The 18,319-nt window shown below is 39.5% G+C and overlaps 1 protein-coding gene across 4 annotated transcripts in view; it reads right to left on the bottom strand.

Moving 5' to 3' along the window:
- The window catches only part of LOC115214931 (neurobeachin-like protein 1), a 345,811-nt gene that overhangs the window by 141,791 nt on the left and 185,701 nt on the right, over positions 1–18,319 (bottom strand). For all 4 annotated transcript variants that reach the window (XM_036505273.1, XM_036505272.1, XM_029784012.2 and 1 more), the window contains exons 4-5: positions 15,871–15,952; positions 6,268–6,386 (exon numbers count right to left, since the gene is read on the bottom strand). In XM_036505273.1, coding sequence (XP_036361166.1) covers positions 6,268–6,386; positions 15,871–15,952 — 201 coding nt within the window. The remainder of the gene's footprint in view (positions 1–6,267; positions 6,387–15,870; positions 15,953–18,319) is intronic.

Below are 18,319 nucleotides of genomic sequence, written 5' to 3' on the forward strand. Positions count from 1 at the left end.
AACAAAGAATAAGTCCCGGTGTCAATTTGCTCGACTAAAGGCGGTGCTCCAGCATGGCCGCAGTCAAATGACAGACAAGTACAAGAGTGAAAAGAGTAATATGATGTCAAAAAAATAAGCATCAAATCAGCAACGCCAAAACAGCTGTGCCAAGAGAGCTGTACCTTTATCATCATTAGATGATTTGCTTATAGTGATCAAATGTTTGTGTAGACATAAGCTCACTCCCTCCATCAAATCAGCATTACCTGTACAGGTGCAACTGGGTGCCACATGTCAGATGATGAAATGATTGCAGAGCAACATAAAATGAAGTGCTTTGCTCAACAACACAACACAACGCCTGGCCTGGGAATAGAACCGACAATCTCACAATCATGAGCGCAACACCCTAACCACTAAGCCATGCTTTTCCATCTTCTGTGTTGACATATGGGGTGGACAGTTTGACAAATGCTGGTAAGCCAGAGGATTGCACCAATGAGACCTGTGCGTGTGTGTGTGTGCGTGTTATTCTCTTGATATTGTGCAATGTAAACAAATGTCATTCATGTCCAATATTCTATGGAAAGAGGTGACCATCAGGAAATATTACCTTGCTTCAAACCAGGTTAAGGACTGGCAACAGGAAGGGCATCTGACTGTTGAAAATATGCTTCAATAAGCTCTGTCTGATCCATGCAGGCATGGAAAAATGGACGTCATGATGATATATATGTTAAGAATTATAGGTGAAAGGGTGGCTACATGGTTAAGAAGTCCACATCCAAATCACATGGTCTAGGGTTTAGTTCCACTAAATGACACTAAATGCAAATGTTCTGTACAGTAGGCTCTCAAACTTTTTGGGCCATGACCACATAATACCCACAGCACCCCCACTCCTATTTTTATGTCTAAATAAATATTTTAGATTTTACTAATTTATATATACTATGAATCATTTGATTTTTAATATAATATTATATAACTTGTATATGTATACAACAATACTATAATAATGTTATAATAAGTACATAGCATCCCCCAATCCACTGCCTTCTTCCCAATGCCTCCTTTTTCTCTACCACTCCCTTAAGCACCAGCGCCCACCTCAACCGTCTCAACGCCTGCCGGGGGGGGGGGGGGGCTAGCACTCACTTTGAGAAGCTATGCTCTGCGCAAACCAAAGCCTTGTGAGTGGGTTTCAAAGACAAAAAGTTTGTCATGTACACACATGTATATGTATGTATGTATGTATGTATGTGTGTATACATGCAAGTATTTGTGTGTATATGTGTATGTGAGTGCACATGTATATGTGTGCATGACAGACAGAAAGGTTGTTTGCTAATACAAACTGCAAAGGAAATAGAATCAATAAATATAATTGAGTTTATAAATATCTCTTTATTAACCATGTATCTATCTTGAAGAGAAATCAAACTTTAAATAAATAAAGTGTAGAGTCGTCGCCGTCATCGTCGTCGTCATTGTCATCATCATCATCATCATCATCATTGTTTTCTCGTTCGCTTTTCCAGGCTTGCAGGAATCAGACAGAATTTGTTGAAGTCTCCTGTCATCAACCCATACCTGTTTCCAAGCATGGAAACATTTCCCCAAGGGCAGACATGTTTTTCATAGAAGACTGAGAACAAACAACGCCACTTGTCTGATGACTGATGCTTGTTTACAACATCACACAATAACAAGAGAAAGGCACACACACACACACACACACATGTGTGCATATATGTGATTTTGTTTGTGTGTGTTTGTGTATAAGGGCGGACTGCCTAGTGGTTAGGGTGAAGCACTGACAATTTAATTTAGCTATTGTGATTTCAATTCCTAGACTGGGCGGTGTGTTGTGCTCTTGAGTAAAATACTTCATCTCATGTTGCCCTGTGATCACTTCGACACCTGACACATGATGCACCTTGCACCTGTCAAGGCAACAATAATATGATGACAGGGGTGAGCTAATGTAAAGCAGAAGCATTTGATTATTATATATTTCTTTACTACCCACAAGGGGCTAAACACAAGAGAGGACAAACAAGGACAGACAAACGGATTAAGTCGATTACATCGACCCCAGTGCGTAACTGGTACTTATTTAATTGACCCCCGAAAGGATGAAAGGCAAAGTCGACCTCAGCGGAATTCGAACCCAGAACGTAATGGCAGACGAAATACGGCTACGCATTTTGCCCGGTGTGCTAACATTTCCGCCAGCTCGCCACCCTAACCATTTGATAATTATAAATAAATCATTTGTGCAGGTTTGGCAAAAGCTAAACACTCATATGTCGTCTTCAACGAGAGAGTCCATCACATATATATATATATATATATATATATATATATCATCATCATCATCATTTAACGTCCGTTCTCCATGCTAGCATGGGTTGGACGGTTCGACCGGGCATCTGGGAAGCCAGAAGGCTGCACCAGGCTCCAGTCTTATCTGGCAATGTTTCTACAGCAGGATGCCCTTCCTAACGCCAACCACTCCGTGAGTGTAGTGGGTGCTTTTTACGTGCCACCTGCACAGGTGCCAGGTGAGGCTGGCAACGGCCACGGTCGGATTGGTGTATTTTATGTGCCACCGGCACGGAAGCCAGCGGAGGCCGCGCTGGCATCGGCCACGAGTCGGATAGTGCTTTTTACGTACCACCAGACCAGGGATCCTGGCTGGTTCAATTCGATTTCGCTTGCCCCAACATGTCTTCGCAAGCAAAGGGGGTTGGCATGGGTGCCTGTCGTCGGATGAGGTTCTATATCGACTTCGCTTGCCTCAACAGGTCTTTGTGTCCAAGGGAGGAAAGGCATTCATAAGTGGGCTGGGCTCACTTGTCCTGCCTGGTCTTCTCACGTACAGCATATTTCCAAAGGTCTCGGTCGTTGGTCATTTCCTCGGTGAGGCCTAAACTTCGAAGGTCGTGCTTCACCACCTCGTCCCAGGTTTTCCTGGGTCTACCTCTTCCACAGGTTCCCTCAACTGCTAGGGATTGGCACTTTCTCACACGCCTATCTTCATCCTGTCTCGCCACATGACTATACCAGCGCAATCGTCTCTCTTGCACACCACAACTGATGCTTCTTAGGCTCAACTTTTCTCTCAAGGTACTAACGCTCTGTCGAGTATGTACACTGACATTACACATCCATCGGAGCATACTGGCTTCATTCCTCACGAGCTTACGCATGTCCTCAGCAGTCACGGCCCATGTTTCACTGCCATGTAGCATGGCTGTTCGTACACATGCATCATACAGTCTGCCTTTTACTCTGAGCGAGAGGCCTTTAGTCACCAGCAGAGGTAAGAGCTCCCTAAACTTTGCCCAGGCTATTCTTATTCTAGCAGTTACACTTTCAGCGCACCCACCCCCACTACTGACTTGGTCACCTAGATAACGGAAGCTATCAACTACTTCTAGTTTTTTCCCCTGGAAAGTGACGGAAGTTGTTTTCTGCATATTTTCGGACGTTAATGCTCCCGAGCATCTGCCACATACAAAAACTATCTTCCCAGTTAGCCTACCTTTGACATTGCTGCACCTCTTATGTGTCCATAGCTTACACTGGGTACATCTTATAGAGTTTCTACCTACACCTTTTCTACAGATCGAGTAGGGCCATCTTCCTGAAGACATTTGTGATATAATGGACTCTCCCATTGAAGGCAATGTATGAGTAACTACATGTAGATTGTAAGCCATTTTTTTGCTTCCATCTTCCTTTTCTCTCAGACTTTCCTCTGTCTCTTGTTTGTGAAGAAGAGTTTTGCTTGAAATGTAAAATACCCTTTCTTTCCTTCCCTGAGCATCTTTTAATACTTTGCATGTGCCGCGTCCTCACGTTTTTCTTGTTCTGTTTTTTTCTTAGTTTTTATGGATTAACTATATAGTTATATATTACAGAGATGTACTTGCATAGCAAGTGACTTGATATGAGATCGTGTGTTGAAACAAAAACAATTGCAGCATGGAAGGTGTTATAGGCCATTTAAAAACACACAAAAACTGTTAAATTCAGTTCAACATTTAAATTTAAATTGTCAAAATATTTTTATCGTTTTGAAACCGCAACCTGTTCACTGACAAAATTCCGTGATGCATCTCTTATGTATGGATGTGTGTCACCATATGTGTCTTTGTGTGTTTGGAGTGTGTGTATATTGTCATGTGTTTCCATCTCCTTTTGTGCATGTGTGTGTGCTTATCTGTTTGTATTACCTATGTAGTTATCTAAGATGCAGCATGAAATTTTGTCAGTGTTTCAAAACAATGAAAATATTTTGACAAATCAAGTTTAAATGTTGAAGTGAATCTAACAGTATTTGTGTGTTTCTTAAATGGTTTATAAACACCTTTCATGCTGCACTCTAGCATTCTGTAGTGCTTTTCTTCACTGTTAAGGTGATGGTGGGTGATCTTCCCCACTGTAACTAAGTGGGGCAGAATGTACTTAGGTCATGGCTGTCTAAGTAAGCATGGTCATAGCTTAGTTTAAGGAGGAGGCCCAGTTCCTTCATGTTGACTTTGCGGAACTCAACTTCACTCTCACAGATAATCTCAATGCATTTTCCCCACAGCAAAATCTATATCTATAGGTGAATAAAGTGAAACCACATCCATACAACCCACTACACAACCTGCAAGTAAAAATGTGAACAGAAGTCATATATTTTAAGGGTCTCATTCTATCATGTTCACTGAAAGGCTGATACAATTCTTGGCAAAACCACATCTTCATGCACCCACCTTGACACCCATGAGCTTATGCCTCTGAGACATCTGTAAGATTCTAACAATGACAAACAAATATATGAACATTTAGGGCTGTCTTTTATCTTGTATCTTTTACTTGTTTCAGTCCTCAGACTGCCACCATGCTGGGGCACTGCCTTGGAGAATTTTTAGTCAAATGTATCAACCCCAGTACTTGTATTTTAAAGCTTGCTACTTATCCTATCAGTCTCTCATTTTTTTAAATTTTTATTTTGCTAAACAACTAAGTTATGGGAATATAAACACACAAACACCAGTTGCCAAGCGGTGATGGATCACAAAAATACATATGTGTGTATGTGTATGTACCATCTGACTGGCCCTCATGCCGGTGACATATAAAAAAACACCCACACACTCTTGAAGTGGTTGGCATTAGGAAGGGCATCCAACTGTAGAAACCTTGCCAGATCAGATTGGAGCCTGGTACAACCTTCTGGCTTGCCAGTCCCCAGTCAAACCATCCAACCAATGCCGGCATGGAAAGCAGACATTAAACAAAGAATATGATGATGATAATGATGAACAGGCTTCTTTCATTTTCCATCAACCAAATCTACTCACAAAGCTTTGGTTGGCCCGAGGCTATAGCAGAAGACACTTGTCCAAAGTGTCACACAGTGGGACTGAACTCGGAACCATGTGGTCGGGAAGCAAACTTCTTACCACACAACCATGCCTGTGACTAATTATAAAATGTTTTAAAGTAGACAAAAGTCTCTCTGACAATAAATTGAGATGTGGTCTAGAGCAGAAGGAGGGCAGCAAAACACTGAAGCCATATTAGCTACAGCACAATTGTTTTAACATTCACTTTTCCATGCTTGCAAGAGTTAGACAGAATAAACTGTGGTAGATTTTCTATGGCTGGATGTCTTTCATTGTTGCCAACCCTCACTGTTTCCAAATAAACTAACATCTTCTCATGGCCAGATATGTTTTCACAGAAAATTGGAAAATTAAATGACATCGATTTATTACATTCATGTGATGTTAAGACTAGGGGATAAAAATATGCACATAGACACACACATATATACATATAAGGATGCATACATTTATATACATATACACGCACAAACATACATATATATACACACACATGCATATATACATATACACAAACACATATACATACACACACATATATACAAACATACACATATGTATACACACATTCACACAAACATATCTCTCTCTCTCTCTCTCTCTCTCTCTCTCTATATATATATATATATATTATATATATATATATAATATATATATATATATATATATGTATGTATGTATGTATGTATACAAACTCACCAAACACACCCACACATATGCATAATCACAGTATGGGTGAATTGAACCTAATTATAATTTGTCAGTAAGTCAGATCAGATTGCCAGACACAATGAAACATATTGAGACCGTTCTTCAGTGGCACACAGTCCTGCCAAAGATGAACAGTTTGAAGAAATGAAAGAGAGAAAGAACTTACTTTCGAAGCCGCTTCCTCCACACAAAATATGGGTCATAAAGACACTCAAAGAAGTAAATGGTATGCTTGAGGAAAGACAATAGTATCACATTTTTATTTTGTTCAGATGAATCACAAATCTGAAAAAAAAAAAGAGAAAAAAATATGAAAGAAAAAAAGAGAAAATCAAGGAAAGAATTTAATGATTAAGAAGTTAGTGGTTAGTGTTAGCAATGGCATTTTCTAATCCTCATCACCATCATCATTGTTGTTGTTTTAATGTCTCCTTTCATGTGCTTGCTTGGGTCAGACAGAATATGTTGAGGTGGGTTTTCTATGGCCAGGTGTTCTTCCTGTCACTGACCCTCACCTCTTTTCAGTTAGGTAATGATTCCCTTTGACCAGACATGTTCAACAACAAAGGACACCATTTGCATGACGGTGGCTTGCTCTTACAACTATCACGTGATATCAAGACAAGTAAGACAGAAAATCACACTCACACATATATGATGGGCTTCTTTCAGTTTCCATCTAGCAAATTCTTGGCTGGCTCTAGACTACAGCAGAAGACACTTGCTGCCAAAGGTGCCATGCACTAGAACTGAACCCAAAACCATGGCATTGGGAAGCTAGCTGTTTATCCCACAGCCATCCCCGCACCTCTAATCTATACCATATAACTGCTAATGTATAACTGTAGCTACCAAGATTTTCTCACATCAATGTAATTACACCGTTTGTAATATTCCTAATAACGTGAATAGTTGAATAGGCACAGGTGTCAGGAGAGCTGCAAGTGATAAATGGTGATAAGTTTGAACACTACAGCTTCATTCTTCAAATCCTGGCTAGATTGAGTTAGCCATTTATCCATCTCAAGTTAATAATGTAATTACTAAATTATCAAAGAGGAAATATAGCTTATTGCCGTTAATCTGAGCCTTGCCTAATCAGTCAGTGAGAAACATTTCTGTAATAAATGGAGAAACCTATCCAAGTTAGGTTATGTCTTCATCCAATTAACACTATGGAAGTTGAAATAAGCATCAGCCGAGTCGTAGCCTTAGTCGGTAGAATTGTTAATTCTATGTGAACAGCTATCCTACCACCACAATCATCATCATCATCATCATCCTCAACTCTATGTCCATACACAGCATCACCATCACTGTCATCATTACTCTCACCTTTATCATCATCCTTGATTGATATTTCTAAAGAAGCATAGCAGCATGCTATCCTGTGATCTGAGGGTAAACCCTGACACAACTTCACCATAATCCTCTTATTTTTCCAGCTGGTGGGGTAACCATGTGTCTCCTCTACAGCAAGATACTGGTTTCTGTCTTCTGTCATATTTAACCCTTTAGCATTCAGACTACTCAGTCAAATGTAATGCTTATTTATTCACATTGCTTTTAATTAATCATAGCAGTTTGGCAGAATACGCACAGAGAGAATAAACATCAGGTTGAAGGAAAAACGTACTGCAGTCAGTTTGTTGAACTAAAAAATTTTCAGGGTGGTGCCCCAGCATGGCCACAGTCTAATGACCTAAACAAGTAAAAGATAAAAGATAAAACCAAAAATGTTCCTTATCAATAGAATCTACTTTGTCCCTTTCTTCTTCAGAACTCACTATTCCAAATTCCACAAACATATGCCAGGTCCATCTGACTGGCTCCCCTGTGCTGGTGACATGTAACAAGCACCAACTGATTGTGGCCAATGCCAGTACCGCCTGACTGGCTCTTATGACAGAGGCATGTAAAAAGTACCAACCGATTGTGGCCAATGCCAGTACTCTCTGACTGGCTCTTGCGCCAGTGGCACGTAAAATGCAACAACCAATTGTGGCCGATGCTAGTACCGCCTGACTGGCTCCTGTGCCAGAGGCACATAAAAAGCACCAACCAGTTGTAACCGATGCTAGTACTGCCTGACTGGCTCCTGTGCCAGAGCCACATAAAAAGCACCAACCGATTGTGGCCGACGCCAGTACTCCCTGACTGGCTCTTGTGCCAGTGGCATGTAAAAAGCACCATCTGAATGTGATTGATGCAAGGCCCACATGACTGGCTCCTGTGCCAGTGGCACGTAAAAAGCACCTGCTACACTCTTGGAATGGTTGGCATTAGGAAGGGCATCCAGCTTTAGAAACACTACTTGATCAGATTGGAGCTTCGTGCAGCCGCTGGCTCTCCAGACCTCAGTCAAACCATCCAACCCATGCCAGCATGGAAAATGGATGTTAAACGATGATGATGATGATGATCTGCACAAATAAGATATTAAACCAAACACAACTTTCACCAACAACTACAATGTCTTCAAAACCATTTACAACCACTTACTTCAGAAAATGCTGCATTTTAGAACTGACCTGCATATAATCCTGTTCCATCAGAGTTGGCTATGCCTGCTAAGCATCATCAAGCACAACAACCAAAAGAGACATTCTTTATGTAAAGTTAGCTTTTACTAGTTTCAGGCATTGGACTGTGGCCATGCTGGGGTACTGCCTTGAAGGGTTTTGATTTGACCAAATTACCCCCAGTACCATTGTATTCTTTTTATCTGCTTTGATTATCACTAGGTTACAGCTGGTTGTCAAGTAGTGGAAGCAGGGGTGACAAACACAAACTGACACACATATAAACACATACACAGAATGAGACAGACAGAAACAGAGAGACAGAGAGAGAAACAAGAACAATTTACAGGAAACCGGTACGATTTTAAATACTTTATAGAACATACATGCATTTCAGCAAAATGCCCAATATTTACATAACACTTGTAAAAACACTATGCAGTCATTCCCTTCACCTCTGAACACTGATGAAGTGGGTGCAAGACTGCATAACGTTTTTACAATCATATGCAATTACAATAATGTGCTGTTGAAACACGTGTATGTTCTATAAAGCATTGAATATCATACCTGTTTTCTGTAAATCATTATTATTGCTTCTACTATTTTGTTTGTATTCCACACATTAGCCTCCCTCACGATCCATGTCCTGCATTGTACTAGACAGTATATCGAAGTGGAGTGTGGAACCCACTACTGAGCCAGAGCTTTGGTTAAGTGTCACTCTTCATCATGCCTTTTTTGAAATATATCATCATCAGCCAGTATTTTAAATCTGGGTTTTGTCCATGTTAACAGGGGTGGCCGAATCTACCTCAATGCCGTAGTAACCACAGTAGGCAGGTGCAGCCCACTCCAGCCATTGGGCGGACAGGCTGGCTGACTGGTGCCCATCCTCCCTTGCTAACATGAGGCTTTATTGGAGCTGGATTTTCTACGGGGAGCATACCCTTGCTTACCCCCAACCTCAGTTTCTAGACATGAGTGGTCCCGAGACCAAGGCCTCTACCACCATTTTTAAGAAATGTGGAAAACTAGCTCAAGAAGGCAGAGACACTACTCCCTGAGACCCCTTTCGGAGGCACCCCCTACCATTATATATATAATGGGCCTCCACACATTCTCTGTCAACAAAATCTGTTCACATAACATAAGTCAACCCAAGACTATAGCAGAAGTCCTTTGGTCAAAGTGTCATATAGTGGGACTGAACCAAAAACCACAGGGTTGCAAAATGAGGTTCTTAACCACACTGCCATGCTAGCTCCCATATAGCAGATAACGCTGAAGTATTTACACTATATCCATATTACAGTTTCCTCATTGGTGCAGTTATTTTCTTTGCTTTTTTTCTCTCCAATATTGATAATTCAATTTAATTTATAGATGAAATTCTATATCAAAGAACCTCTTTAATGTGTAGAGACAAAATCTCCATTAACTGTTTTCAATATTTAATATAGCAACCTCAGTTTCTATTCCCAAATATCCAGATACCATTCTTGACAATAAGAAAGAAACACTCACAGATCAAATGTCAATCAACTGAATCTGTCATCAGCTGCCATCATGTTAAATTTACCACATGTTGAGGTATGGTTAAAAAGAATGCTTCCCAACTATGAGGCTTTAGATTCAGTCCCACTGCACAGCACCATGGATAATTATTTTCTACTATAGACCCTGGGCCAACTAAATCTTTGTGAGGGCATTTGGTGTGTGTGTGTGTCTGTCTTGACATCATGTGATGGTTCTTTACATGTGTCACCATCATGCAAGCAGTGGTGTTTGTTTCCAATCTTCCATGAAAAACATGTCTGATGAAGGGGAAAGCAATATTACCTTGCTTGGAAATAGGTGAGGGTTGGTAACAGGAAAGGCATCTGTCTGTAGAAAACCTGCCTCAACAAATTCCGTCTAACCCATGCAAGCATGGAAAAGTGGATGTTAAAATGACAATGGTGGTGATGATGATAGTAGTGGTTAAATAAATTCACTGAAATGCATAAACCCCACAAAAATGATGATTTGGCTCATGGGTAAATATTAACTCTTCAATACACAGCAATCTTTAGTTTAGAGAAATGTACCGTTCCTCCCCACCTCTCTCTCTCTCTCTTTCCCACTCACTTTATTCCTTTTCTATCAACAACAGTTTTAGCTCTTCTGAATCAGATAGCTCCATATTCCTTTCAACCAATAACCTGTGGGGGAATTTGGAAACTGCGTGGAAGCCCTCAGTGCACACACGTGTGTGCATGTGTTTCTGCATTCGCCCCCACCCCCACTGCTTGACACCCAGTGTTGGTTTGCATACATCCTCGTAACTTAGCAGCTCAGCAAAAGAGACCAACATACATAAACACAAACACACATCTATGTAACAGGATTATTCCGATCTCTGTTCACCATATCCATCACAAGACTTTGGTTGGCCCAGGGCTATAACAGAAGACATTTACTGAAGATACTACACAGTGAGATTCAACCCCAAAGCAGTCTACTATGAAGCAACCTTCATAAACACTCAGCTGAGCCAGCACCAACCGTTTCGTATTTATTATTATTAGCTGACACAGAGCATCGCTAGTTTCAGAGGTTTCTGCTGTTTTCAATATATTTGTAAACTGAGTCAGAATTTCCTATATAGATCTGCTTGATTAGAGCAGACATATGTAAAACAACTAATTCTTATCTGTCTTCTTTCCTGCCATATCCATTTCCCAGCCAACAAAAATGGTTTATGCAGTCCTGAAATACTTCAAAAATAGGCATCAGCTGCAAGAGAAGTTTAATGTTTAAAGAAGATTAATCCAACAGAGATTACATACATACATACATACATACATATATATATATATACACATACACATATACATACATATATATATATATATATATATGTATACAATTTGGAATTGAAGAAGACCAAACCATTTTCATGCTACTTCAGTCTTATATTTATTTATTTCTAGATGGTTCTGCGACAGGGTTGATTCTGTGGCTTAAAATCAAATAAATTACTATAATAACAGCATTTCTATGTAGAGAAGTCTGCAAATGAGAGCTGTGTACTGCTAAAGTTGTAGTAGCAATATTATCATTATTATTATTATTATTATTATTATTATTATTATTATTAATGATGATGATGATATCCACACCAGTGATTTCTCTCAATATTATTAATGATTTCGTTTAGTAACAACAATAAAAATGAAAGCACACTTTTAGCTTATTTCAGAAGTTTGCATCTGTGTTTCTGTATATTGAATTAACTTTGCAACTGAACAGAAGCTGTTGTTCTGTTTCCTAAATAAAGATGCGGGTCTGTGTATATCATGGCCACTGCCACTCACCCAACTTGTATTCTAGACTAAACCATGAAAAAGAAAATTTGGAAATTGTTTTACCAGTGATGAGGATAGGGTAATTGGTAAAGATCCCCTTTGGTCATGAAGGACCATGGGATTGCACCTAGAAAGTTCCCCTCTGAGGCAGAAGTCTGGGCAAGGTTGTTAATGAAAGACCAGCAGTTGTCCATGCATGCCAGCCTCCCTGTACCAATAATGTTATCCAAGGGAAAAGCAAAGGCCGATACAGCTTGGCATCAGTGTGGTTAAGATTCTTGCTTGCCAATCATGTGGTCTTGGGTTCAGTCCCACTGCATGGCACCTTGGGCAAGAAACTTCTTTTATAGCCCCAGACTGACCAAAGAGTTGTGAGCGAATATGACGGGGGGGGGGGAGCTGAAAGAAGTCCCTTGTGTGTGCGTAGGTGTGTACTCTAGACAACATGTGATGATTGTGCATATCATCATCATACAAGCAGTGTAGTTTATTTCCTGCCCTCCATGTAAAACATATCTAGCTATGAGGAGGTATGACCTTGCTTGGAAACAGGTGAGAGTTGGTGACAGAAAGAGCATCCAGCTGTAGAGAAATCTACCTCAATAAATTCTGTCTGAGCCGTGTGAGCATAGAAAAGTGGAGGTTAAATGATAGTGATGAACTGAAGCCTAAGACAACAAAGGGTCATATATGGTAGAGTACTTTTCTGATGGTTTGTCGCTATGCCTCCTATGTGCAATTGCTACACATAACAGCATGGAGGCGCAATGGCCCAGTGGTTAGGACAGCAGCCTCACAATCGTAGGATCATGTTTATTGAGTGAAAACACCTAAAACTACACAAGGCTCTGGTAGGGGCAGGGTGCGAACCCAGCTGTACTCTTTCACCACAACTTTCTCTCACTCTTTCTCCCTGTTTCTCTTGTACCTGTATTTCAAAGGGCCAGCCTTGTCACACTCTGTGTCACGCTGAATCTCCCCAAAAACTACATTAACGGTACATATGTCTGTGGAGTGCTAAGCCACCTGCATGTTAATTTCACAAGCAGACTGTTCTGTCGATTGGATCAACTGGAACCCTCATTGTCGTAACCGATGAAGTGCCATGACACATAACATACAGCAATTCTTTATTGCAAATATAGTAGTGAAAGACTATCAGTTCACTGTTGCAGTCTAATAAGGGTGGAACACATAAAGAGATATCACAGTGTCTGCTGAAGATAATGATTAATTCCCCACCCATTTCCTCACTACATGCTTATTTCCAATTCTAAGATTTCAAGTTTAATTACCCTTTTCAAATTTGTTGAAATATGGAGTTTTTCCCAATATTAAGATTTCAGGTTAATTAACCCTTTTCAAAATTGCTGAAATTTGGGCTTGTCAACCCCCGCATGTCTTGAAAGAATTTAAGCATTGATGCAGTCTTTAATTCAATGTAAACACTTGATTAATTAAAATTTGCTTGCTTGTCACATTAACAGTTTTAGCAGTTACTTTACTAATTATTTTCCATGCAGATGGTATCCCAGAGTAATTTTCCGGTCATTACAGTGTTCAGTTATATTCATCATCTTCATCATCATTATTTAATTCTCATTTTTTTCATACTTGCATGGGAATTTGCTGAAGCAGATTTTCTACAGCTGGATGCCTTTCCTGTCACTAAACCTCACCTGTTTCCAAGCAAGATAATATTTCCCCATGACCAAACAAGCTTTTCCACGGAAGACTGGAAATGAACCTCACTTGTACAACAATGATGTTCATTTGCAACATTCATGTGATTTCAAGACAAGGCTACAAGCAAACACACACAACAATGTTCTTTCAATTTCCATCTACCAAATCCATTAAGCCAAGTCATTACTTCCATTTTATGAAGTGATAAGTAGATAAGAAAGAACACTTCTCCTGGATAGGACATCAATACATATAACTTCACCAGACAGTTCAAGAGTCTATACTTGACAACCATTGTAAAAGTGTTCCACCCAATGGTATAAACAGTTTACAGTAGGTTTTGAACTTATGTCTTGGTTGCTCAAAAGTATATCCATTTAGCCATTTTGTCTGAAATTCCTTTCAGGTTACTTTTTCTCTTTTCTCAAATGGGATGGTCACGTATCCACTTCACAGCAACATGCCTGTTCTAGTCAAACGTTAATCTTTCAACATAAAGCCACCTCCCTCAATACTCTATGCCCTCAGCTGATCTCACAAGAGCCAAGCCACAAAAAATGTACCCAGGATATTCTGTGGAGTGGTTGGCATTAGGAAGGACATCCAGAGATAGAGACCAGGCCAAAGCAAACTTTGGGTTAGATGCAGTCGTCTGGCTCATTCATTCCTGTTAAATTGTTCAACTCTGTCAGATGGAAGGACGACATTAAATTATGATTATCCAAGAGAATTTACATCCATTATATAATCCACTTGTTTATACCTAAGCTTCCCAAAATGAAACATTACAAAATTGGAGGTTCTTTCAGAGTCCTGTCAAAAGCCTTATCAACATAGCAAAATGCATTTCCCTCTTTAGGGATCAACAAAATAAGTACAAAATAAATGAAATACCAGAGCTGATGTGATCAACCATCCCTCCCACCACCACCACCACTACCACCAGAATCTTTGGCCTGTGCCTAAGTGAAAAAAATCAATATTGCAAGGAACTGTTAGTTCATTCATCAGATATGTTCATTGATCAATTGAACTAATTAACACATTTTCCCCAAACTAACCCAGGCAACTAGCACGTTCATTGTTTAGTTGCATCTTCCAAATATCACTTTCTCCATTGGTGTATGTTACACTTCTGTTCCCTCTCCACTCCATCAAAAGGTCTCAAACTAGTAAATCCATTTTTCACTGAAGTACCTCATCATAGTCTACAGCTCTCACATCTCTCCATGGAACTAAACAAACCGGCATCAATCTCTATGATCTCTATTATACAATCATCTGAACTTACCTACTCAAAATAGCAAGTAAGTGGTTCAATATTCCATAGACACATCTACGCTTAATATTTTGGTACTAACCCACCTGAGACTGACTCTAGTTTTATGATACGATGCAAACTCTCTGCTTTAAAATTATCTAAATTTAAAACTTCCTTCACAATTTCATGTCAATTCATGTTCCAAAAACCAGTTTAATAATGACAAATTTATTCTAACAAGATTTCCATGATTTTTAAAATGGACTGAAACAAAGGCAGTATATTTTGAGAGAAATATAGTAACAAAAGGGTTAATCTAGATTAAAAGCTTTCATCAAAATTTCAAGTGAATCTACAATCCAAACACCAGCTTTAATAAAGATAATGTTATTTTACTAAATTCTTCATAAGTTTCTCCCTTTCTTTTTTTTTTTTTGGCCTTGCAGGTACTTGGTAACCCTGTCAGTGCAGGTGCCACTTAAAAGCACCCAGTCCTCACTGTAAAGTGGTTGGTGTTCGGAAGGGCATCCAGCTATAAAAACCTTCCCAAAACTGACCTCGCCTGTGCTTGTGCCACGTAAAAACCACTAAGTCTGCTTTGCTGAGTGGTTGGTGTTAGGAAGCGCATCCAGCTGTAAAAATCCTGCTGAAACAGTTACAGAAGTCTTGCGCAGGCTTCTACTTGGCTGGCTCTTGTCAAACCATTCCACCCATGCCAGCATGTAGGGCGGATGTTGATGATGAATTGAAAGGAAAGTAGGGTAACCAGTGTTGGTTTGCTTACATCTGAGCAACATAGCAGTTCAGCAAAAGAAAGTGGCAAAAGAGATCAAACTTAAATTTTAAAAAATAAGAACTGGGGTCAATTTATTTGACACGATCCTTTGAAATGGTGTCCAAGCATGACTGTAGTCCAATGACTGAAACAAGAATACAGTAGACGTACTTACCTGCTCTACCACAACAGAGGCTATTATCACGATGCTGCTCACAAAATTACTGTTGGCCACTAATGGAATATTATCATAATTCCTGAAGATGAAAAGAAAAGAGAAGAAAAACATGAAAAAATAAGAAAAACAAGATGGATATTTACCAAAAAAACTTATTTTAATTATAATTTTAATAACAATATTTATTTAAAAAGTTATTGATTGAAAATAAAAGTGACAAGAAAGAAAGCGGTGGGTAGAGGAAGGAAGAGGCAGAATGAAAAAGAGAAAGGAAAACAGCAAAGAGAGAGAAAGAAGATAAGAAGATGAGAGAGAGAGAGAATTAAAGAAAAGAGAGCTCTAGGTGACAGATGATTGTTCTCAAAGAAATAGCAGCCAAATTTCCCTCATATCTTTCTGTCTCTAAAAAAAAACAAAAAAGAAAGAAAGCGTGAAAGATTGGATAATATAAATGAAATTGTCTCTATGTGGTCATTCAGCTTTCTAGCAATAATAGCAAAACAAATGTCTCCCAAATCATATTGTCTTAAAAAAAGTGGGGGAAAATATTGGACATTATAATTCTAGATGTACATATATTTTTGGTCATAACTTTGCAGAACCAGGGCTAACATCAGCAAGAACAACTTCTGCCTTCATAATGTTGTGATTGAGTTATTGATCTTTAGCCCCAGGTAAGTAGACCTATCATCAAAGATGTTTCAGCCATGTTCACCTTGTTTTATTTTCAGATGTAGATCACCATCACTGCTTTCATCCACCTGCTATTTGCAACGAGTGGATGACAACAAAATCATAGCAGTGGTGTACCACTTTGGAAGCCACTCATGGTAACACAAAATATCATAGCAAAACCTACATGTCTTGTGTCTTGTATGGCAACTCGACCAAAATATAAACAAGGTGTAGGAGTGGCTGTGTGGTTAGTAGCTTGCTTACCAACCACATGGTTTCGGGTTCAGTCCCACTGCGTGGCACCTTGGACAAGTGTCTTCTACTATAGCCTCAGGCCGATCCAAGCCTTGTGAGTGGATTTGGTAGACGGAAACTGAAAGCCTGTTGTATATATATATATATATGTGTGTGTGTGTGTGTGTGTGTGTGTGTGTGTGTGTGTGTGTGTGTATGTTTGTGTGTCTGTGTTTGTCCCCCCCCCCCAACATTGCTTGACAACCGATGCTGGTGTGTTTACGTCCCCTTAACTTAGCGGTTCGGCAAAAGAGACCAATAGAATAAGTACTAAGCTTACAAAGAATAAGTCCTGGGGTCGATTTGCTCGACTAAAGGCAGTGCTCCAGCATAACCACAGTCAAATGACTGAAACAAGTAAAAGAGTAAAAGAGCAACTATACAATTGACCTGAAAGAAGATAAAATTGAAGTATCAATATTGCCATAATGTAGCTTATATAAGACGAATCTATAGTTTTATACTTTATCCCAGTAATCTGTCACAGCATTGTATTAACATACACAGAATCCTATATTTCCTCAACAAAACCACTTTAAAATATCTTTCAATAGGTGTATGATGAAACTTACTAAATATGTATTTTTCCCCAAAATATAGTTGTAAAATAGTGGCGTATCATATGCGAATGTACATTTTACACACTTGTCAATATGGTAAACAAAACACTTGTTAAGTCAGAATTGCCTTAGGTTTATTCAGCCATCCAGTACATGGGTTTGATCATCCCCATTAACAACAAATGCCTTTATTTTAGAAGTAAACAGCTTTTTTATCTTCAATTTTTTTACCTGTTTCAGTCATGACATTGAGGCTATGCTGGGGCACTGCCTTCAAGAATTTTAGTTGAACAAATCAACCCCAGTACTTATTTTTTTTATATATTTTAAGCCTGAGACTTATTTTGTTGCTCCCTTTTGCCGAACCTCTAAGTTACGAGGACATGAATACACCAACAACAGTTGTTTAGCAGTGGGCGGAACACACACACACACACACACACACAAATATCTATATGATGGGCTTCTTTCAGTTTCTGCTCACCAAATCCACTCACAAGGTTTTGCTTAGACCAGGGCCATAGTAGAAAACACTTGCCCGCAGTGCCATGCAGTAGGACTGAACCCAGAACCATGCGGTTGGGAAGTAAACTACTACCGCACAGCATACCAACACCTAGTACTAAACTGCACTGAAACAAGGAACTCCTGTTTGTATAAACTGCCTTAAAAATAGGATTCCCAGTTCATGCCCATTCTGGTGTTATATACACAACCAGGAGTAAGACATCTGCAGACAATGAGAGAACAAATATGGAAATACTGCTCATTTCTGAAGACAATGATTAATAGGACAAGATGGAGGTAATCAATAAGCAATATTGTTTTGTAAAAAGAAAGATTAGCCAGTGTCATTGCAAAGGTTTTCAATGAAGGAAGTCCACAAGGTCAGGTAGAGACTGTAATGGCTGTTGTCA

This window comes from Octopus sinensis, linkage group LG8 (genome assembly GCF_006345805.1).
Source record: "Octopus sinensis linkage group LG8, ASM634580v1, whole genome shotgun sequence".
Lineage (NCBI taxonomy): Eukaryota > Metazoa > Mollusca > Cephalopoda > Octopoda > Octopodidae > Octopus > Octopus sinensis.